Source organism: Chiloscyllium punctatum, chromosome 37 (assembly GCF_047496795.1).
Source record: "Chiloscyllium punctatum isolate Juve2018m chromosome 37, sChiPun1.3, whole genome shotgun sequence".
Taxonomy (NCBI): Eukaryota; Metazoa; Chordata; class Chondrichthyes; order Orectolobiformes; family Hemiscylliidae; genus Chiloscyllium; species Chiloscyllium punctatum.
The window spans coordinates 6,076,001-6,101,004 of NC_092775.1; the positions used below are offsets into that span (position 1 = coordinate 6,076,001).

General features: G+C 39.0%; 1 protein-coding gene across 3 annotated transcripts in view; it reads left to right on the forward strand.

Moving 5' to 3' along the window:
- The window catches only part of LOC140462824 (death-inducer obliterator 1-like), a 176,588-nt gene that overhangs the window by 133,541 nt on the left and 18,043 nt on the right, over positions 1-25,004 (forward strand). For all 3 annotated transcript variants that reach the window (XM_072556167.1, XM_072556168.1, XM_072556165.1), the window contains 4 exons: positions 13,776-13,905; positions 15,458-15,995; positions 19,377-19,530; positions 21,980-22,069. In XM_072556167.1, coding sequence (XP_072412268.1) covers positions 13,776-13,905; positions 15,458-15,995; positions 19,377-19,530; positions 21,980-22,069 — 912 coding nt within the window. The remainder of the gene's footprint in view (positions 1-13,775; positions 13,906-15,457; positions 15,996-19,376; positions 19,531-21,979; positions 22,070-25,004) is intronic.

Here is a 25,004-nt window from a genome sequence, read left to right on the forward strand (position 1 = left end):
TTGTTTTAAAGCATTGCTGTCTTATTCTAGTAGATCCAGTTTGAATGTTAGTGAATTGGTGAGGTGGCAGGGAATTGGTGTGCAATTTATTTTGGATCAAGTGTGATGCTAGAAAAGCACAGCAGGTCAGGCAGCATCTAAGGAGCAGGGGAATAGATGTTTTGGGGAAAAAGCTCTTCAGGGATTTATTTGACTACTTTCCTTCATAAGCAAAGTGAATAATGGGGCAGTTAATGGAGTACTCTGACTTCAAAAAGATATATGCAGATCTAAGTTCTGCAGTCTTGCCACATTCAGTCATGAATGCTGGTGGAAGATTAAATAACTCATTAGAGGAGAAAGCTCCACAGATATCCTCATCCTCAATGATAGTAGAGCCCAGTACCTCAGTGCAAAAGATAAGGCTAAAGCTTTCATAGCAATCTTCAGCAAGTGCTGAGTGAATAAACCATCTCAGCTTCCTGCAGTGGTCCCCAGCATTACAGCATTTCACTCCACATGATATCACGAAATGGCTGGAGATACAGGATACTGCACCCCTGACAACATTCATCTAATTGAACTGAAGGCTTGTGCTCCAGAATTTGTTGCACCCCTAGCCCAGCTCTTCCAGTACATTCACAAAACTGGCATCTACCTGACAATGTGGAAAATTGCCCAGGTATGTCCTGTATTTAAAATGCAGGTGAAATCCTGCCCGGCCATTAACCACCCTATTGGTCTACTCGTGATCATCAGTAAAGTGATGGAAAGTATCATCAGTGTGATCAAGCAGTGCCTGCTCAGTGATGCCCAGTTTGGATTCCGCTAGGACCCCTCAGCTCTTAATTTCGTCGCTGCCTTGGTTCAAACATGGAGAAAAGAGCTGGATTCCAGAGGGGAGGTGAGAGTAACGGCCCCTAACAGGAGGGCTGCATTTGACCAAGAATGGCATCAATGAGTATTAGATAGCAAACTCACAGTAGTTGGGGACCTATCTGACATATAGGAAAGTGGTTATTGTTGTTGAAGGTCAGTCATCTCAGCTGCAGGAGTTCCTCAGGGTAGTGTCCTAGGTCCAAACATCTCCAGCTGCTTCATCAATGATCTTTCCTTCTCCATAAGGTGAGAAGTGGGGATGATTGTACAATGTTCAGCACCATTCACAACTCCTCAGATACTGAAGCAGTCCATGTTCAAATGCAGCAGGATCCAGACAAGATCCACACTTGGGCAAATAAGTGGCAAGTAATATTTGTGCCCCACAAATGCCAGGCTATGACCATCAATAAGGAACAGTCTAACCAACATATTCCGTGGTGTTACTATAACTGCATCCCCCACTATCAACATCCTAAGGGTGATCATTAACCAGAACCTTAACTGGACTCAGCACCTAAAGACTGGCGACAGGAGTAGGTCAGAGGCTAGGAATACTGGTGAGTAAGTTGCCTCCTGACTCCCCAAAACCTGTCCACCATCTACAAGGCACAAATCAGGAGTGTGATGGAATACGTCCCATTTGTCTGGTTGAGTACAGCTTCAGTGACACAAAAAAAACTTACATCACCTTGGACAAAGCAGACTGCTTTGGCACCACATCCACAAGAATCTGCTCCCACCACCACCAATGCTCAGTAGCAGCAGTGTGTACTATCTACAAGATGTACTGCAGAAATTTACCAAAGATCTTTAGACACCACTTTCCAAATCCACAACCACTTCCATCTACAAGGACAAGGCAGCAGGTATATGGAAACACCATCACCTTCAAGTTCCCCTCCAAGCCACTCCCTATTCTGACTTGGAAATACATCATTGTCGCTGAGTCAGAATCCTGGACTTCCCTCCCTAAGGGCATTGTGCGTCAATCCACAGTAGAGAGCCTGCAGCAATTCAAGGCAGCTCATCCCCACCTTCACAAGGTCAGCCAGGAATGGGCAATAAATGCTGGCCAGCTAGCAATGCCCACATCCCCCAAATGAATATTGAAGTAGATTCTAAAGTGCCACATTAAAGGTTACTCCAAAACAAAAGGGCACATGGTGTAGGATAACATTTTAGAATTGATAAAGGCTTAGTTGGCTAACAGGAAGCAAGCGCAGGCCACAATGAGCTTTTCTGCTGTGTAGGAGACAAAAATGAGGCATAGTTAAAAAATATCTTCCTTTTAAGCTATACATGAAGAGAATTTTTTTTCTCATAAATTGTTAAACCGTGGCGTTTTTTCTACAGAAGGCAATAGAGACTGAGTCATTGAATTTATTAAAGGCTGGATTGGATAGATTTTTGGTCAAGGATATTGAGGATTATTGGAGGGGTGTGGATACCAATAAGGAAAGAAGAGTTGATACCAAGCCAGAATCAGCAGATTGGGCTCAAGGGGTTGAATAGTCTTCTGCTCTTAAGCGGGTTTATAGTCAGGTTAGGTCCAAGGGGTTAAATTGGCTTTGGAGGCTTCAGTTGTGTTGTTAGCTAGTTGTTAAACTGGGTTTTAATCTGTTTAAAATTCCGAGATTAAATTTTAACACAGATGTGTCATGGAGAGCCCCAGGGAGCATGAGAGTTCCTCCTCATTAGTTCCTGTGCAAATTGTACATAAGGATTTCCCTAAAACACGCGTGCATCTTCAGTCATATCAGACTCCTCAATTATGTCACCCCTTGACCTTAAAGGACTATAAGCCTAGCCAATGCCTGGAAAGTCTCAGGTATGGCAGCATCTGTGGAGAACAAAACCAGAGTTAAAGTTTTGAGTACAGTGTGACTCTTGTCTCTGTGACATGACTCATATTTGAACTCCATTGAACCATGGTACAGTATAAATGTGGTGAATCTAGGTACAGAAACAAAGACTTAAGATTTCTTCCTTGTCTAGTTGTCATGCACAATAACCAGTTTAGGAGAAAGTGTGGACTGCAGATGCTGGAGACCAGAGTTGAAAAATGTGGTGCTGGAAAAAAACAGCAGGCCAGGCAGCATCCGAGGAGCAGGAGAATCGATGTTTCGGGCATAAGCCCTTCTTCAGTAATTCCTGAAGAAGGGCTTATGCCCGAAACATCGATTCTCCTGCTCCTCGGATGCTGCCTGGCCTGCTGTGTTTTTCCAGCACCACATTTTTCAACAATAACCAGTTTACCTTTGTACATGAGAGAAGTCTCAGGTCTAACTATGCAAATATTTCAACATAGCAGCTTTATGACTAATACAATCTCTTCTTCCACGCTCACCACCAACTTGGCCTAACCCCATTCACATGAATATGAACAATACATACATTACATTTCAGACCTTCTCCTAACATAATGTTCAAGTGTAAAGGCAGCTGCCAAGAAATACAGGTAAATTCCTCATGGGTAAGTAGGAAAACAGAATGCAGGCTTGAGAAACTAAATCTTAGGTTAAGCTATTAATTGTGAAAGGTGAGGAAGCCATATCAGAGAATTAAGATGCTACTATATTGCCTTGTTCAAGTATCCTATCTCTTCTGATATGAAAATAACTGATTTTGGAGTCCTATCTATTGCACTGAATTGAATACAGTTAGATTCAATGAACTGACAATGAGCTGCAGTCATCAGGATTTTATCCACATTACGGGTGTTGATTTGAAATCTCCATGGCTTTTCTGAATAGTAGGACAATTTGCAATAACAGGAATGTCTGCTCTTACTGTAAATATATATGTTGAACAAATCAAACACATTTTGATCGGAGTATAAATTGGGATGAACCATAACAGGTAATACCTGTGGTCTCGAGCTGGTGCATCTTTTATGAACGCACGGTGGTTAGCACTGTTGCCTCACAGTACCAGAGACCCGGGTTCAGTTCCCGCCTCAGGCGACTGACTGTGTGGAGTTTGCACATTCTCCCTGTGTCTGCGTGGGTTTCCTCCGGGTGCTCCGGTTTCCTCCCACAATCCAAAAAATGTGCAGGTTAGGTGAATTGGCCATGCTAAATTGCCCGTAGTGTTAGGTGAAGGGGTAAATGTAGGGGAATGGGTCTGGGTGGGTTACGCTTCAGCAGGTCGGTGTGGACTTGTTGGGTCGAAGGGCCTATTTCCACACTGTAAGTAAACTAATCTATTCATACTTCGGGTATGTGCATCACTGGCAATTTTGTTGCCCACCTTTAAATGCTCAACGAACTTGTTAGTGATGTGTTGAAATCTGCGTGGTAATAATGCTTGTACAATGCTTCTAGGTGGGATGTTCCAGAATTTTGACGGATAAATATAGGAACTGAGGATATATGTTAAAGTTAAGATGGAGTGTGAGCCTTGGAGAAAACTGCGTCCCTATGCACCTGTTGTCCTTTGTTTTGTAAGTGATAGGAGTTAGAAGTTTAGGAAGTGTTAAGGAAGACGTCTTTTGAGTTGCTTCAGTGCAATCTGTGGCTAGCACACTTTGCAGACACAGCATGTTTGTGATAGAGGGTTGGATGCTTAGGATACTGCATCCTCATCTTCTAAAAATTAATTGCATTGTTATTAGATGTAAGATACTATTTGGGTTACATCTTTGCTTTGCCAACAGGCTTGCAAGTTAACATCAATAGTTTCACTGCAACATAAATGAATTTAGTAATGTGGAAACTTGACAGTTGTCCACATGTTTTTCAACCAGAAAGGTATAAAGGAGAACAACAACGTGTGTAAATTTGCAAGCACACCCATCAGAGCACGAGCAGGAGTTTTGTAGACAAAATGCTCCAGATAGGCAATCTTTCTCTGTTGCAGGTTTTTGTCCATACTGTAGACTCTGACCAAGTAACCTCCAGGTAGTATATCATGATCAGAGATCGAAGTGAGGCCTTGTAGGGACTTTTCTAAAAATTCATGCATGTGATACAGGTGATCCTGTCTAAGCCAATATTCATTTCCCATCCGAAACTACACTTGAAGGTGGTGAACAGTTTTGAATGTTGCATTTATGATGGAGAAAGGTAAAGTATACCTATGGTGCTGTTAAGGGTCTCCAGGATTTTTGACTCAAGGTAATTCCAGGATTTTGCTCTAACTTTGTGACCGACCTGTATCATAATTTGTTCATGATGTGTATAATGCATGACCCAGTGCTGACATTTCTACATTGGAGCATGGTAGGGATCCCAGTAGATGTTTAATTATCTGGAAATTAGATTATTGTCTGACTCTGGAAAAACCACAGAACATGTGGGAAACTGTGTATTCTTATTCACCCCTCCTATATTTACAAGAAGTGAGACAAAAAGTACCAATTCCAACGGTTTCTTTTCCCATCCATAGTTGCTTCACCGTTGACATTTTTCCAAATGAGGTGTGCTTGTATGGGCATTAAAGGGCTCTCTGTCATTGAGTACTGCTGCTCTTCCTCAAGTAAACAGAGATCTCAGCTGATTGTGTTAACAAAACTGTAGAAGGGACTATTGATTTTCATTCAGAGTTCAACATTTTTTATTTAACATTCCCCTCCAGCGTAACTTTGTCTTGAATTTTTAAGGCAGCACAAACAGCAGTGAATAGTATAGAAATAAAGTTAAGAAATGGCAACATATCTTCAACAAAAACATGTAAGATCTTGAGAGGACCCTATGCTGCATTATGACCATTTAGAGTGGAAGGAAAATGGATATGGCGTTGCATAGAAGGAAGCCACGAGCAAATAGTAGAAAGAAATCAAAAGGAAATTCTCACTTTAGCTGTCAATTCTTCTGGTCCCAAGAACCATTATTATGATTTTTAGCACTGCTCCCTTTTGAAGTATCATTTCAAGTATTCCATTCAACTGTTGCCCTTTTACAGGCACATTTTAATTGTGATCAATTTGCAGCATCAAGGATCAGAAGCTGAATGCACAAGCGACTAGGCCAAAGTGTTCCTCCACTTAGTTTCTGGGTGATGTGGAAATGGTATCTCTGTTCTAAATCATTCTCCATTTTTGTGATAGTGAACACATGATAGTGGACTGCAATATGGTGAATGCACATTGGTTTCTCTCTGGAAAAACAATTACTGATGTGCTGTTGACATTTGCATTATCAGATACCACCTATACTTTAATTGTCCTCTGGATGTTTATAGTACTCAGAGGACAATGGGAGGCCCACTGTCAAACTGAGTTCAAAAAAACATACCTTGGAGCCTTTTTAGTTACCACCTACCAACCTTGTGGTGTGCAAATGATAGCTAGCGGGTTGACTTGGTCCAGTTTTCGCTTTTGCTCCTTTCATGTCCTGTCCTGCAAAAGACATGCACTTTGGAAGAGTAGTTGAGGTCCAGTTTGATTCTGATGAGCAATTTGGAGCAAAGTGCAGGTAAGTTATATTTTGAAATATGTTTTAAACAATGAAAATTTTTTTTAGGTTGATATTTAAATTTTTGTAAGTTGAAGTCTTCCAACTGATTTTGTGCACAGTACTTCAGGAACCAGTGCTATGTCTTACGTCTTTTGCTGCTTTGAGAACAGTCTCTGTAAAGATGCCAGGCTGAATGTCTATTATGAGTATCCTTCTATCCATATTCTGATCGAATTACAGGTATTGCACCGTGACACCTTTAATGACCCCTTTAGAAAACTATGTCTCCCTCTCAAAATGGTTATGATTATTGACTTCTAACTGAAATGCTGCTGTCTTCCACAACTGCCAAATGTGCATTTGGAGATGAATCTTTTATTCAGTCACAGGTAATCTTCCTCCTTGACCCAGATCTTTTCAGCCTATATTCCATTAGGGACAAAAAGACACATGACTGAAAATAAATACAATAATCTGCCAATGTTGTGGTGTTCCTTGATTCTTACTATTTTATGCACTTTTGACCTAGCTACCTACTTCCACAGGTGTCTATCAAACAGCTGGCATATTTTCAGCAAAAGTCTTCGATTCAGCTGGAGCTTCCTTGTTTTGGCTCATGGCTGTCGTCCCCATCAGGGGAGTAGAATAAGTACATGATGTAACCCATTGTTCAGGATACACCCAAATTTTCTGAAGTTTGTAACTGATGATGAAAAATCCAGCATCTGGACACTTCCACTATTTCACTATATGTCTAGCTGAAAGTAGAAAAAAAAAATTCTGGGCAGAAAAGGGCTTTTAAAATTATTGCATTCTCTCCTGTTTCCAGATGTATGAAAAAATATATTCAACCTAGTGATGTTATTAGAACCAGCATGTTTTCGACTTGTAACCCCTTAATGCAAAATACTGCTATCTCTGTTAGCCTCGGCTTTCTTAGTATCCTCTGCTAGTGATAATGAGGAGATGGTGGTAATAGCGCTCATTGCCATCACACCTTGCCCCATCAACCCTAACATTGAGGCTGCTTTGCTGTATGACAGACAGTAGCTCTTCTGATAGGGTCCAGAGATTTCTGCACATTCATATCTTGAAGAAGAAGCAGAACCTTCCAATGTTTAACTAAGCTACATTGGTAGACACAGCATAACTACTCTGCAGCTTTGGAGCAAAATGCAGGCAAACAGCTTACATGTGATCCTATTATTATGAAAAATCCACAATATCTAATGAAGATGCCTGGAGGGAAATTGAGCTGATTCTGAACAGAGATTAATTAACGGGTGTAAATATAACTTCAGCACTATATTGACATGTAATCCATTTCTCAGAAAATCTAATCCTCCCTCTTTTTCTGCATCAAGGCCATGTTGATGACGATTTTGTTCCATTACTCTTAGTTGCTCTTACTTTCCTAATATTTTGTATGCAGTGTAGACTATATGTTGTTTCAGATATCTCCTACGATAACATGGAGGAATAATATGACACGAAAGCTTCATGACGTGGTAATCTTCACTTCTACAGCTTCTACAGGAAGATCCATTCTTGATACAGATGTTTGTGGATCATTGAGCAACATATGGCACAACTTTGGGGCAGCCTGTAATGTAAAATGTAGACTATAAGGACTGAGAATGCTTCACATACAGTTATTACTTCAGGGTCATGTCAGATATGAACAAAATGCTTCTGCACTTAGTGCCTGTTATGACCTTACAGTGCGTTTTGAAAAACTGATTAGAATCCCTGCCAGTGCCTCAAGTGTTACATCAAAATAAAGTAAAAGCATATTCAAAAATAAATATTTTCTAAAAAGGAATCTTATCTAGTAAAATGAGCTCTTTTGTGGATAAAAGTGAAAGAAACAACAAAACACAACTTTTGATTTTAAGACCACCTGGAGCTGACAGTAACAACCAACGTTGAGTTCCCAACTTTTAAGAGACAAGCTTTAATTCTGGTTTGACTCATATAACCAACTCGTAAATTGGGGCTAAGATCATTCATGGACCAGTGAACACGTTAAACGAGATTTTTACATGCTAGGGATCCACTTGAACACAAAGAATAGTTAGGAGCAGGGGTTAGCACTGCAGAGTAACAGCGTGGATTTAATTCCTGAACTGGCTGAGGTTACCATGAGGACTTCATCTCAACCTACTGTCCTGGAGGTCTGTTAAATATCCACCAGTTTCTTGTCCAATGGGTTTGTGGCAATTTTACCTTTTTACTAGTGGGTAATTAAATGGAGTTTGTCAGCATAATTAAAAGAGCAACATCTGTGAGCCTAATAAAAATTCTTCAACACAGTTCAGGAGATAGCTTAACTTTGTCAATAACTACAAAATAGCTAGTTACCTTATCAAATCCAGTGCACAGCTTGAAATATCATTTTGTTTATTATAGGGCTGGGAAGAACTCAGACACATGCTATCTCAAAAGTAACAAGCTGAAAAGAATAATTATCCTTTCAAAAGTTTTAGCTATTCACTTAGCAATGATGTCACACTGTGCAGACTGCAAAATGTGTATTCCATAGACAGAGGTCCTTCACAGTAGGGACAACAACAAGGTAATTTTCAATTAGAATATTGAATGCTATAAATTTCAAACATAATACAGTTTAGATTGTTATGATCCAAAACAAAGGGGAGCAGCAAACTAGAGAGTTTAGTGTTTCTATTCCATCATTGTAAAATGGAATTCTGTATGTTTGATGAGGAAAACAATGACACGAAAATGACAGCTGTGCAATGACTTTTTTTTTAACAATAGAAAGTAGCTAGCAGTTTATTCTTGACAAAGGGGAATTTGCCAGATATACGTGGCTCGGGCTACACATTACTTCAGTCCACTCTAAATGGTTAACTTTGTAATGCCCCACTAGTGAAACAGACTAATCACATGTCTGCTACAAATAACTCTGGTCATTTACAGCAATTCCAGATGAATAATCTAGTCTTGCTCAGGTCATCGATGCGCTGAGAACATTTACTTGTAATTGAAATGTTTTAAAGTTAAACCAGTTTAGAAGTTCAGTCTAATATGAACATCCTTCTAGAAGTAGATTCCAATAACTTGCACAAAGTATATCACTTTTAATCTGTGAACATGTTTAACAAAATTTTGAAGCAGCTAGCAGATTGAAGAATGACTGCAAGTATTCCAGAATGCAAGATAGATGAATATTTCATCATGACCTGTCCTGCCAACTTACACTCCACTCATGATGAATGTAATTGCAAGCAAAGCAACTGTTAATACAGAACATGACCAATCTAAGATTAGAGCAGATTATTTGTGAGCTGGATTTTAAAATGACTTTTTTTAAAAACCCTGTGATGGGCAAAAAATTGGACCAAAGTATCCTAAAAGAAGCCAAAAGCTCTGAATTGTTCTGACTACAGGACAATAAGTCTTGCAAATTGTATAGTGAAAATTATTTTGAAAAGAAATAACGTAGTAGTTGGTCAGGATCCCAAAGAAAGGATAAAAACTAAGTATCTTTCATCTGAGAGTAGTAATTGAAAGATATCTGGAAGTGCAAGAATGTATAGATGTATGCTTTGTAGGCTGTGAATAGGAATTTGATAATCCACTACCAGGAAATAAGAAATGTTTAAACAAATTAGAAACTGAGAAGTGATGAAAGGATAACTCTGAATCTGTATTGGATCTTTGAGCAGTGATAAAATTTGGTAGTGACTTGTCAGGCTGCTTTTCAATCGAAAGAGGAGTGCAACAGAGATGTTTGATATCCCTAAATCTCTTCAACTTGCGTCCTTAAGTAATCTTGAGACAGAGTTGATCTATCAGGTTGCAACATTGGGTTGACTGAAACACAAATGACACAACTGATTGCAGGTCAAAAGAGGGGCTACAGAAAATTGTAAACAATGTTTAAGCAGAAATGTAGGATATAGATTAAGGACGAATGTGAAGACCTCCAAGATAGTTGTGAAAAGATGCAACCTAACCCTGGAAGTAAAAATGGAACAAGTGAAAACATTCACATAATTTAAACAGATTATCACAAGTGATGGGAGATGTGATTGTGAGATTTAAGAGAATTAAAATTGCCAAGATCAGCTTTTTCAGAACAAAGGATGTTTTAACATCAAAGAAGCAGAATCGAGATTTTGGAGAGGGAAGGTGGATGCATGGGGATGCTGATATGCACATTGTGTTATATTCCTCACAGCCATTAAAAATATACAAGGTATTAATGAGGTTTGGACACATGGGAGGGAGGGTGTTCTGTATATCTGTGTAGAAAAACTAACGAGGAAATGGTTGTGGCAAATAGGAAATTAATGCGTAATATCAAGGAGATCAAGAAACGATACTTTTGTGTCATTTGAGTAGGTGGCAGACAATCATTGAAATGAAAGATCAAAGGAAATGTAAAAGAGGGAAGTAAAGAAAATGGATGACCTATGCAATAGATAAAATTGATCTTTGCAAAATGCAAAAGGATAAAACTTGGAAATTCAGGCTGGTCAAGTTTCTCAGATGGAGTTGACAAACTACAAATGGCTTCTTGCATTTCATGGAACTTTCAAGATAACTGCAGGAGTATGCTGACTTCTAATGTAGTTATTACCACTTCAGTAGACACTTACTCAAAGTGGACAAATTAGATACAAAACTGGCTTGATGGTAGGAGACAGAGGGTGGTGGTGGAGGATTCTTTTTCAGATTGAATGCCTTTGACTAATGGTGTTCCACCAGGGTCAGTACTAGATCAACTTTTGTCATTTATATCAATGATTTGGATGAGAATATTGGAGGCATGGTTAGTAAGTTATAGTCGTACAGCATGAAAGCAGACCCTTTGGTCCAACTAGTCCATGCTGACTAACATCCCTAACTAATTTTCAAAAATTAATGTGGATTCACCTCAATATTGGTGGTATTGTGGGCAGTGAAGAAGATTTGTAATCTTTGTTAAGATTACAAAGGGATCTTGATGAAATGGGTCAACAGGCTGAAAAATAGCAGGTGGAGTTCAATCTGGATTAATATGAGGTATTACATTTTGGTAAACAAACAAGGGCAGGATTTTGTAATAATGGCAGAGCCCTGGCTAGTGTTGGTGAACAGAGAGACCCAGAGGTTCCCGGGTATGTTATTCTTTGAAATTCTTATCACTGGTAGATGTGGTTAAGAAGGCATTTGACATGCATGCCTTCATTTCTCATCTTTGACTACAGGGGTGGAAATGTCTCGTTGAGGTTGTACAGGATATTGGTGGGCCCTCTTCTGGGGTACTGTGTGCAGTTCTGGTTGTCCTGCTTAAAGAAAAAATGATATTATTAAACTCGAGAGGGTTCAGAAGAGATTTACCAGGATATTGCTGGAAAAGAAAGGTTTGAGTTAGATGGTGAGGCTGGATAGACTAGGACTACTTTCATTGCAGCATAGGAAGTTGAGGGGTGACCTCTTGGAGGTTTATAAAATTGTGAGGCATTTTGGTAAGATTAATAGCAAACGTCTTTTTCCCTCGTGTGATGATGTTCAAGACTAGGGAACATATTTTTTGAGGTGAGAGGAGCAAGAGTTAAAAACAGACATGAGACACAACTTTTTTTTTTACACAGTGATTTGTATGTGGAATGAACTGTCAGGGGAAATGGTGAATGCAGGTATAGTTACAACATTTAAAAGGCATTTGAATAAGTACATGAATAGAAAAGGTTTGGAGGGATATGGGCCAAATGCAGGCAAATGGAACTATTTTAGTTTGGAAACAGGGTTGGTATGGACTAGTTGGACAAGGGGTCTGTTTCCATGGACACACTTGCTCTATAAAGAATAATCTACCCATAAGAGTGACCATTCTTCAGTTTACTTTTAGACGCTTACCCTGGCACACTAAAATACACATTGTTCATACAGTGGCAAAGCATTCCTATGTAAAGGATCTTCATTCTTCAGTATTTTGTGATAACTGAGAAAACAATTTTATAATTTTGAACAAAACTGGCTGCTGTGGAAACACAAAATGGAGGGAACTTTACATGGAGAGTGGAACTGTGGGTCACTGTTTTAAGCAAGATCCAGCCAGCAAAGTAAAAGATTTGCATGACAGGTTTTGAAAGATATTTGGTAAAGATCTCTACAGCATCATCAGAAATAACTATTCAAGAATTACGATCACATTATGTCTTCACTTTCAATCTAGTTTCTGTCCTGTCATCTCAGTAAAAGAGACGTAGACCTAGGTTGTTAAAATATTTTATATGTATTTTGGTTTTAGAGGTTTGCAAATTTCTGAATCCCTATACATTATAGAAGAACTTCCTGTGTGTTTTACCTTGCCAGTTCCTTGCTGTTAAGATTTTTGTTCAATTTAAACTATTCCATCTTGTTCTCTAACTGAACTTCTGTATAACCCTTTTTGTCTTTATTTTCATTTATGTTTGCAATTGTCTTTCCACTTTTTTCACACCTGCTTCCAGGTTTTTTTCCTCGCTAATTTCTCTCTTGCTCCTTTAAAATTGTTCAGTAAACAGATGCTGAGTCTTTGGTTGGGGCAGTGATACTGACTCTTGTAACAAATTGTCTACTGAAGTTTACATTATTTTAGATATATTGAAAATAAGTTGTGTTCAGTTTAGATAAAAATCTGTGTTTGGAAAATAACTGGGGGAGGTTTCAAGATCAGTGGTATATGCTGATTGACTTAATTCAGCCAGAACTACAGGTGTTTAGTGCAAGACAAAATTTGATGCTTAGCAATGAACCCTCTAAAATTAAAAAGTTTGGGTGTTTGTTTATAGTTTAACCCTGAGATTTGTGGTTCAAAGAATTGTTTTCTGTAATTGTTCCTCAGGATATGCGGTCACTTGCAAAGCAAGCATTTATACCTATTTGTAATCATTACATTGCAACTGGTCATATTGGGATGTCACTAGCAAAACAGGCATGCTGATGTGTTCTCGTTCACATTAATTCATGATTGTAGAAAAAAAGTAGGTGAAATTGATTAGAAATATTAAAAATGTTGTCCTAATGTGCTTTATTCCCGAAATATATATTTCTTGCACAGGAGGAGGACCATAGTTCCCAATGCTGGTTCTTAAATAAACCCATTGCCTTGCTTCTTTTCCTCATCCTATAAATTTGTCCTATTCAAGTAGGAATTGATGTAGAGTTATAGATTTAGGTATAATTCTTAGGCTAAATGGATCAAAGGGAATAGGGAGAAAGTCAGAACAGAATATAGAGTTGGATGACCAGCTCTGATCATATTTGATGTAGAGCTGGTCTCTAACCTGTTCCTCCTGTTCTGTGATTCTGTTAAGTTAAATTTTGGAAGTTAGCTTTGAATCTGCTTTCACCATGGTATGTTCAAGATCATTGAGTTTAAAAAAATTGCAGTATAAAGTGTTCAAATGTTCTGTGTTTTGCTGTCTGCTGTGCTTATTTGCTAGATGTTGTAGTTGCAAGTGTTTCATTGTATTTTTACCATTGCCCAGCTTCTTTCATCCAGTTGAAGTTTATTTTTCTCAGGAGCAGGAAGATATCCGTCCTGCCCAGAAGACTAGCCATCCGCTACCTGACATCTTCAGCAGCATGCTTAAAGACACAACGGATGAACACCGAGCTCACCTATTTGACCTGAACTGCAGAATCTGCACAGGTATACAGCACAAAAAACATTTTCAAGATTCGTCATGAACGTTTTGATCAATGTAATACTGTGCAACAGTTGTGTTGAGAGCAAAAGCAGAATTAAGTAATCACTACTCTCATTAAAATGCAAATAACTATACACAATAGACATAATCAGTATATCTTCTGATGTTAACAAGAGCTACCCCAATTAGTCCTGCTCCCCTCTGCTCTTCCATGTAGACCTGCAGGTTTTTCCTTTTCAAATACCTATCCAGTTTCCTCTTGAAATTCACTATTGAATCAGCTTCCAGCACTGCTTTTAGGCATTATATTCCACATCATAACTTGAAGTCCCAATATCGGCCACCCACGGAGGGACTAATGCAACCATATTCAATGTTTCACACATTGTCTACCACATAACAGAGCAGTCTTGCACTTCTAGTTGGATTGTAGGCTCATATTTTGTATAAATCTATTTTGGTTCATGGAGTATGATGGACAGTAATACATAAATAACAATAGTCTGTAACATTGTAAAAATAATTTGTGATAAATGTAGGACTGAATCTTCTGGATTAACATTTCTGGAAAAACCTCTCACAGCAAACAGATTATCAGAAAGTTGGTATTTTGCCTCAAGTATTCCATTCATGACATTGAATGAACTGAAAATTGAGAGAGCAATATACACTGAAATTAGAGAGAAGCTGCCATTGTGCATGTCCTTGGTAAGATGCACCCATAATATCCAATAATGGTTTATAGTTGATGCTTATTGTGTAGTGTTAGGGCTTGCATGGTTAGTAGGATTCGGTTAAATCCATCTATCCCATTTCACAGCAAAGCAAGATGTACCCACTACATCTGTACCTTTATTGAATGTTTAATTCATCATACAATCCCTACAGAGTGGAAGCAGGCCATTTGTCCATCGAGTCCACACTGTCACTCCAAAGAACATCCCAACCAGACACACCCACCTACCCTATCCCTACAACCCAGCATTTCCCATGCCTAATCCACCTAGCCTGCACATCCTGGTACACTGAGTGATTTAGCACAGCCAATCCGCCTAATCCCCACATCTTTGAACTGTGGTAGGAAACCAGAGCACCTGGAAGAAACCCACACAAACACAGACAATGTACAAAATTCCACACAGACATTTGCATGAGGGTGAATTGAACCCTTGTCTCTTCCACTATGGAAAAGCAGTGCTAACCACTGAGCCAATGTTCTGCCCATTACTGAGCTATCCAATGTGTTTGAGTTTTGGAAGCTTCACAAACTTGAAACTTATATCTTCCCAACTAAATGGCTCCCAACGAATATGAAACTTTAAGTAATAAATCTTGCTGACAACTAATTCCACTTTTTTCCCCATTTGGCTCTGTTCAATGTGACTTAAAGCTAACCAGCATGCATATGAACTTTAGTGAATTATGGAAATAATAAAATGGGTATAAATTCAGCCTATTCATTTTAGGGCTAATGCCAGTTAGCTGGAGCTTAAGTCATATCTGTAGTAAGATTAATCCCAAACCTTTAACCTTTTGCTACTTTGCTCCCATCAGGAAAAGTTCAAGTCTCAGAAGATGAACCAATGCCTAAGAAGCCGAAAGTGGTAACCAAAAAAGCCGAACCAAAAATGAAATCCAAGTCTGATATGAGGCGTCAGCAAGAACAAGGCAAAGCAACAGTGACTGTTTCAACACCAGAAGAGAGCGCTAGTTCAGTCCAAGGAATTACCTCTTTTCCCTCTCCTTCAATAGTCACTACAGCTACAAATGTAGTTACTTCACAGCCTACTTCAGAATCTGTCAGCAACTCATTCATACCACCAGCCACTAATCCAACTGGAGTTGTCAGGACAGAGAGAACATCTGTCACTATAGCTTCTTTGCTTACCACCTCCATTGTCTCTAAGTCTACATTATCAGTGTCTTCAGTTGGTACCACAGGTTCCGAGAGAGTGATGGGTAGAACTTTCGTTGGTGGAAAGGAGGAAGAGGAGACACCAAAATCCATTTTGGCATCTGCAGTTCCTAAATCTATACTTACAAAAACATCAACAGCACCTGAGCAAAACTATACAGCATCAACAACATTAAGGTGTGTAAGGCCCATAAGGAGGAAACATCTTTAACTGTCCAGACTACCAGTCAGAACAACATTCCAGTTAGATTTACATGCAAAATAATCCCCAAGACGGGATGAAAGTTGGTCTGAGTGCCTTGTTAAACAGCAGTTCATCTGATAGTTTGTAAACATTGTTGTGGATCTTAAATCCATTTTGGCAACTTTATTATTTTTTAAGTGCCAACTCATTACAGCATCAAGCTGATGCACATTCACACTCCGATTCACAACAAAGACTAGCAATAACCTTTGTCCCAAAAGGAAAGCAAGAATTGAACTTGACACAGCAAGACATCATAATTGATTTTGTATAATATTTCAAAACTCATTTTGTCTCTTTTACTGGAACTATCAAAAACCATTTCTTATCCTTATTCTTTCTCTCCCATCCTAAATTCCCATTATGACTAAAACATAACATGTGAGATTTGGAGTAGTTGTTGTGAGCAGTTGTTAAAATACTTCTGGACTTGCACATTTTTGTTTTATTACTTTTTCCAAGATATCCAACATTGGAATGGGAAGAGGCTTTTTAACCCTTTGACCCTATTCATTGAGATCATGGCTGATGTGTAACCTGTCTGTAGACTCATTTGCTCATATCCTTTAATATCTTTGGATATCTGATCACTGTAAGATTCAAAATTTAATTTTATTTGAGGAAAAGTGTTAGAAACCTACAATTTCTGCGTACAAGTGTTTCTTACTCCCTGTCCTGAAAAGTCCAGCCCTTGTTTTTGGACTGGATTTCATCTGTCACCTTTCCAGACCACAGAAGTAATTTCTTTCTGTAGCCCATCTGTCCTTTAATGAAGTGAAAAGTTAATCAGTTCACCCCTTAAATCTCCTAACTTCTCAGGAATACAGCCATAGTTTGTATAATCTCCTCCTGTAGTTTAACTTTTGGAGCTTAGGTATGATACTGATGAACTAAGTTGTGCTCCCACCAAAGTTGACGCATCTTTAGATATCATGTTTAGAACAACACTTGTTACCCTCAGTCAAAATGTTGGACAATGTTGGCCACAATTGTTCTGACAGAGACATAGGCTTGATTGATTAGAAAGTGCAATAAGCGTAATAAACCATAACTGCCTTTGAGAAAAAGGGAATTTTGCATTGGTGAATCAAACTCCTGAAAATGCTCCGTCACAGTGTACACTCCTGCACAGTTGGGAAGATTGAAGTGCATTTTGCATGTTGTCATTCCACATTGAAACAAATGTATCAAATGCCTCGTGACCCTTCCCAAGTTAAACTTGACCTTAACAATTTTTACTTGATGCTGGGTAACTACCAACTGGACAAATGACTATCCAATTTTGTTCCAACAACAGCATCACTGTATTGTGCTAAATCAAAGAAAAGGAAATTTGACTATAATCAAAAATCAGTTCAAAATGCTTTTTAGCAGGGTCTTAAGAATGGAGAGGCAAAGTAGTTTATGGAGGGAATAGCAGAGCTTAGGGTCATCACTGCCAAATGTAAAACACTGGGTGTATAGATAAAATGCCACAAAAAAATGGAAAGGTTGGGAGAACTAGAAGGCTGGAAACAATTTGGGATGGGGTGAAGCAAAACTATGCCAGATTTAAATTTAATATTTATAAAACTGAAGGACCAGGACTGGAAGGGGTACAGGCAGAGTTTTGTTGTGCAGAGAATCCCAAAACTACTGTAATTCTTTTTCATGTTGGGTCTAGTGAGATCCAATCTATACTTTCAATTTAAAAAAAAATCAAAGTGTAGGAAATCTGGACCTCCCTCTTCCAAAAGGCTATGGCTCCTCAGCCCATTAGGGTTGATCTGACAGGCAATTGTTAGCTCAGGTCAAATACAGTATCAGCTGAGGTCACCATGATGGTGTTTCAACCATGCCTCTTGCCTGGGAGGTGGTGACACTCAGGTTAAAGTGACTGCAAGTCAATAGAGTAGCCTGTGGTCCCCTGGGACTGTGGCAGTTCTCACTGCATTTTTATAGATTTTGTTAGCTTGACTATTAATGTAGCAAAGAAATATGCAGAATTATAAGAGGCTTGAAGGGTAAATGCTGAGAAGATGTTTCGCCTCATGGGAGAGTCTAGGATCATAGGCATAGTCTCAGATTAAAGGGGTGCCAATTTATGATTGAGGTAAGAAGTTTCTGCTGAGTATTGAGAATCTTTTAAACTCCTTGTCTCAGAGAGCTGTGCAGGCAGAATCTTTCTATATATTTAAGAGTGACATTCTTGATCAGACAGTGAATTGAGTGTTCCAGGGAACAGGTGGAAACGTGCAAGGAAGGCAGGAACGATTTTGGATCAGCCATAATCCTATTGAATGGTGGAGCAGGCTCGAGGGGCAAAATGGCCTACTCTTGTTCCTATTTCTTATGGCCTTAAAGGAGGTAAATGGACTTTCGGTACAGATCAAATATAAGTAGATATTTCAAAGGACTGCACCACTGCTGCCTTCCCTCCTGGGTATGAAAATCAGTTCAATTAAAAGCCAGCAAAAGGAGTCCAGAAAATTGAAGACCTATGAGTTTGACATCCATTGCAGGTAAAGTTATTGAAACCCTAGCTGATACATTTGTAGATCCTTGAATGCTAACGTAGGTGGGAGACAGCAAGGCTAAATAGGATAATTTAGGAATTATACAGACAAGAAACATCTGGGCTGGAGGAAATGAGGTTTGCTCAATGTTTGATATTCCATCTCCATTTACTTCAGGAAGTAATATCAAGTAGAGTGCAGAAACCAATGTTACCCTGTAAGTCTTGCAATCAATGGGTTGATTTAGTATTCTACCTGATTGGTTTAGTGTGTGTGTGCTTCATGCATTGAATAGATTTCCTGCAGGGAAGTGGTGGAAGCGGTTACCAGTTCACATTGATTCATTCAGATATAAATGAGATATATCTTTAATGGTTCCAAAAGATCTTCAGTACTGAGCTTTTTCAACAGCCTTTTAGGTTAGTTAATTGAGATTGACGACAATGTTTAGTCAACAATTCCATCACCATTATATCATGCCACTGTCAGGTTAATAATGGGAAAATTATTTGGACTTTGGTTCAACAGTTATGTTCTGATCAACATCTGGAAAAAAAAGGCAGATCACCATATCGCTATATTATCATTCTACCTGATTTTTTTAAGTCAAGCAAAATGCATTAAGAGGGCTCAAATGGACCTCAAATAAATATATATAGGTACTGTTAATGTTGAGCATGTAACTTGAATGCTCCAACAAAGACTGAGTGAATGTCAGTCTTAAAGTTATAAGGAAATGGATTCTGGGTAAATGTTATATCCAAGGCATTTTACGATGATGTCACCAGGTTTACCTAACTAATACCGTTCCTGTTCCAGGGTTTCAGAGGCAAAGACCCCAGCTGAATTGGACACTTCACTGTTCCTGTCTCACCTGGATGCTATTTGGAAGGGATTTATCAACATGCATGGTGTAGCAAAGTTTGTCACTAAAGCTTATCCAGTCTCTGGGTCGATTGACTATCTCGTAGAGGTATGAAACTCCTCTTATTCCCCCCTCTCTTATCAAATCTAATAAATGTTCTCCCCCCATTGCAAATGGCATTGACTGATTGCTGATGTAAAATTCAACAAACAGCACATCATTGAATTGACCAACCTTTCTGTCTTGGGCCTAGATGATGAATGTCCTTTAGACAAATGCCATGAACGACATCATTTTCAAGCTCCATCTTATACTGAGCCTGTGCTGAAAGCTCAACAGTTGAGCTTAGTTGCTTACTTAATCTTGACTGTAAGCCTGAATATCGCAAAGTTCCCGTTTGCTGACTGAGGAAAATCCTGCAACAGTTTGGTGACGGCTAGACTAGAGGAACCTTCAGTCTGTACACATGGCCATGTTAAAACTAATTAATTATCCTGGTCTATTCTGCCATGAAGGATGGGAAGGTATGGGCTGGAGAGGGAATCTAATCTTACGTTAAGGTTTTAGGACCAATAAACAATTGGATATACTTCATTTGCATCTCAGAAAATTAAGATTCCTGAATCAGTGGAGCAAAAGAATATTTTCTATTCTGTGCATGAGAATAGTGATAAATAATAATTGAATTCTGAACTGTTTACCTTAGGCTTTGGAAGCTTGGTCTTTGAGTATGCCTAATGTCGAGATTGATAGGTTTTTGATTACTAACAACTTACACGGTCATGGTGTTGGAGTCAGTGAAAGACATTGAAGTGTTTGATCAGCCATGATTGTAGTGAATGGCAGGATATCCTCAACTGATTGAATGGTCGACTTCTGTTTCTGTATGAATAATTATGGAAACTGGAAGCTAAATTTGAATTTATTCACATTTTTAGGATCATAGAATCCTTACAGTGTGGAAACAGGCCCCTTTGGCTCAACAAATCCACACCGACCCTCCAAAGAGTAACCCACTCAGATCCATTCCTCTACCCTATTATCACCCCTGACTAATGCACTTAATCTACACATCCCTGAACATTAGGGGCAATTTGGCATGGTCAATTCAGCTAACCTGCACATTTGGAGGAAACCTGAGCATCCAAAGGAGACCCACACAGACGGTCACCCAAGGCTGGAATCAAACCCGGGTCTCTGGCGCTGTGAAGCAGCAGTGCTAATCATCTCGAGCAAGGCAGTGTTTAGTGCACCTCAGTTATGTTTAGGATGATATAGAGTACAAGGTCTGTTAAGTAGTTGGGGTGGTGAAAGTATGTCTTCTTTGTGTCATTCAGCACCAACTTAAACTGTATTCAGCCAAGTAACTTCATGAAGTTGATATTTTCCTAGGTCCTTTCAAGTCTGTGATTAAATAATTTGTTTGGATTTCTCCAGAAAGGGCCTCCGTAGCTTAAGATTTTGATGTGTCTCTTTTGTTTTAAGTTCCCCAAAGTTAAAAGGAGAAAAGACATGGCTAGTGATACTTTTTTTAAAAAGTGGTTGTGAGGTTATTAATTTTCAGCTTGATTGGTTTCACCTTTTTCATTGCCCTCACCGTAGCAATTTATTTTAATACTGTGGCTATAGAGGCAAGTCAGAGTGGGGGAATTCTGCGGTAAGTAACTTGCCTTCTGTTTCCCCATTCCTTGTCCACTGTCTGCAAGGCACAAGTCAACAATTTAATGGAATGCTCCCCACTTACCTGGATGAGTGCAGTTCCAACAGCACTCGAGAAGCTCAACACCATCTCAGACAAAGTAGTGGTTTAACCCTATCCACTGCCTTTAAGCATACATTCCTTTCACTACCAACACACAGTGGAAATACTCTGTAATGTCTACAGGATGCACTGCAATAATTCACCAAGGTTTCCTCAGTTGCACCTTTCAAACTTGTAGCTTCAACCATCTCGAAGTACACTGGTAGCAAATCTATGGGGATACTACCACCTGCATACAAACCACTTGCCACCCTGACTAGAAATTATATTGCAGTTCTTTCACTGCCACTAGGTCAAAATCTTGGAACTCCCTTCCTAACAGTGATGTGGATGTCCCTGCACCCCCAAGACCGTAGTCCATCAAGCTCAGAACCACCACCTTCAGGGCAATTAGGTATTAGCAATAAAAGCTGGCTGAGTCAACGATGCCCACATCCCATGAACTGTCTGCTGTAACCTACCTTTTAGATTAGATTCCCTACAGTATGGAAACAGGCATAGAAACATAGAGTAACTCACCCAGACACATTCCTCATATTTACCCTTGACTTAATGCACCTAACACTATAGGCAATTTAGCATGGCCAGTCCACTGAACCTGCATGTCTTTGGACTGTGGAAGGAAATCTGAGCACCTGGAGGAAACCAAATAGACACAGGGAGAATGTGCAAACTCCACACAGACAGTCGCACAAGGCAGGAACTAATCACTGAGCCACTATGTCACCCCTATGTTGCAGAATTTATTTATTTTTTGTATGTTTAAAATATATAAGTGTTTGCATGTATTTTTAGGATTTGCCAGATACAATTCACATCGGTGGCAGAATTTCACCCCACACAGTCTGGGATTACGTAGGAAAACTGAAGTCCTCTCTTTCCAAGGTATAGTACTATAGTTTTGTCAACGTCATTGTTATAATGTTATAAATGTTTTTGTAATGTTATATAAAATTTACTATGTTCCATTACTTTTATTCCATCTATAAAGGAATTGGAGATTTCCAACTGTTCACAATGAGTATATGAATAGGAAGGGTTTGGAGGGATATGGGCCAGATGCTGGCAGGTGGGACTAATAGGGTTGGGATGTCTGGTCAGCATGGACAGGTTGGACCGAAGGATCTGTTTCCATGCTGTACATCTCTATACTCTATCTGTCTTGCAAAAATGTAATTGTTTTATTTTTTCTATTGTAAGAAACAGTTATTCACACTTGTCAGCTGATTCTAAAAACATCTATTCAACAATTTCTGGACCATTCTCTTCTGACCAGCACAGTAAGCCAGAAGCATTCTGTATGCATTATCTCTTCCACTGTTAGTAGATTTGGAAAACTGTTAGAGATTTGAGATTGTGATAGTATCATTGCCTTTGTAATTGGAGATCACCAAAAGCAGATTTCTTGAATAAATTCTTCAAAATGACCCAGTGCTAGGACTGTAAATCTACAGAAAAATTGTGGTTATGTTTCTGAAAATCCTGATTATAAGTGAAGTCCCACAAATTTTCCTGATCATCTCATGAACTTTCAGAACATGTGAGATTGATGTGGCGGGCATAACTCTGGAGATCATGTGGGGGGGTGGGGGGAAAGGGGGGGAATTGATTTGTAAAAGACCTAACACTTCTGAACTAATGAGAGTCACACTTCTAAGACATCAGAGCTGTAGCTTTGGATTTTACCTGGATCTTGAATGAGAACACAGGTCCAGGAGAGGGAAACAGTGCACAGGTGAATCGGGGAGGTGGGTCCAGAGAAGAGGCCACAACTTCAAGGTCAGGAAGGAGGAAGTGGCTGTAGCTCCACAATTAGGAAACTACACATTAGATTGTGTTGGAAACAAGGTTGACAAAAATCTTGCTATGCCCAAAAAGGTTACAAGTCTAATTAAATTACCAACATTACAGTGGAATAGTGTTAAATAGAGTGACTTTAAACAAACATACTTTCAACCTTCCTGGATAACCACATGTAACAGCATGCTGGTTGGATTTGAAACTCCACTTTACAGCAGAATTTCTATTCTTGTGAACATTTAAACTCTGCCTTTCAGCTAAGATGCATTTTGTTGCACAGTTGGTATCTGTCATGATGTATAGGTGTCTGAAAGTAGTGAGTCTATGAAACATTTTGTAGCCAAATGGCGTAAAGAGAAGAAGCAGTTACCATTAATTTATGTGGGAAAAAATTTTGTGTTCCCAGATCCATAAACACCTACCAAATCATATCAAATAACACACAAAACCTGAAATGACACTAACATATAGTAAAAGCAAGAATATGATAAATACACAACCTTTATAAAGTAGAAATAATGTATGTACAGTGTAGTTTCACTCACCAGAATAGGGAAGATAGTGAGCACACTGGAAGGCTGAGGGGTGGTGGGTGATGACTGTATGTTAGGCTGAGTCGTCGGAGGTTGGATGGTGAGGGGTATAGGAGAAGAGGGTCAACTATTAACAATTCCAGGGAAGGCGCTTGGTGGAGCCACTCTTGCTGCATGTACTTTTTTCGTAAAAGCAAAAACCCTCTTTTGGTTAGTGAAAACAAGTACAAATGTTGGTCTTTTATATAAGCGAATTGGCATAAAGTGAACGTTTGAAAAGCAGGGAATGCCTATATCAGCTTTTATTTTTTGCTTAGATTTGGAGTGTGTTAAGAACACTATTAAGAGCAACATTCTCTGAATGTCCAAAATTCTAACCAGTTAAAGGAAAAAGCTAAAACTGTTGACTTTGGTTCCTCTGCAAGTTCCTGTCTGCGAACTTGTCTACATGCGTTGCAGCAAACATTCCCCCCCAACAGCAGTTACTGGTTCCTGAAGGATAGTAATTCTTGATATATGTTATGCTTGCAGTGTTTGACTGTGTAAGATGATGCCATTGTGAATCTAAAATTAGATGATTTTAGGAATTGGTATCAAAGGAAATCTGGTAAAAATGCTCATGAGTTCTTTAAGGGCTAAACTGTCATTCTCAAGTAATGAGTAATAAGTGTGTATTTAGCTAATTAAGCTATTTGGTGATTTCATGATACATTATTTTAAAATGGACCAGAAGACTTTTGTTTTATGAGATGAAACTTAGTGTTTTAGGTTTGGTGATTTTTAAATACAAAATGTGCATTCTTATGACATGTTTTGATATAAAATATCCCAAACCACCTTGGGCGTTGCTATACAAATTGTATCGACTCTTAGAAATTTCTTTTTCCATTCAGTCCATTCCTTAAACAATTTGAAGTGTTTTAAGCTTTTAGAAGCTGCATCAAACCATGCTGAACTAATTCAGCTATTCTGGCTGTCATCCTGTTCGGCCAATTGTGTGAGGTTATTGAGGGCCAGTCCAGAAACTGACCACATCAAAACCAGTTTATGAGTACTATTTAACCTATAATCACAGTCACTTGTGGCTGGTTCACAGAATGCATTTTGCATAGAAAGCTACTGAAATTCATGAACCTTCAGCTATTAAAGATTTGCATCTCACATCTGCAGAGATGTACTCATTCAAGGGTAAGTGACTACATATAGGGACAAACTTTGCTGAGGCCTTTGAATTGCTTTATAATTGTAAGCCCAAAGATTAAATGCAGAGGTGAAAGAAAATGTTGTTAGTTGGAGTACTGCAGATCGTAACGGGATGCTGTGTTGAGTGGACGCTAAGGTGAGAAATAAGATAGAGCTATTTATGCAGAACCATATTAATCATTTTAGTCAATCAGATCGTTGGAGAACCAGTTTCTGGCTCCAAGTTGCATGCATCTAAATTTTGCCTTACCACTTAAATCAGGAAGTGTCAATAGGATTTTACT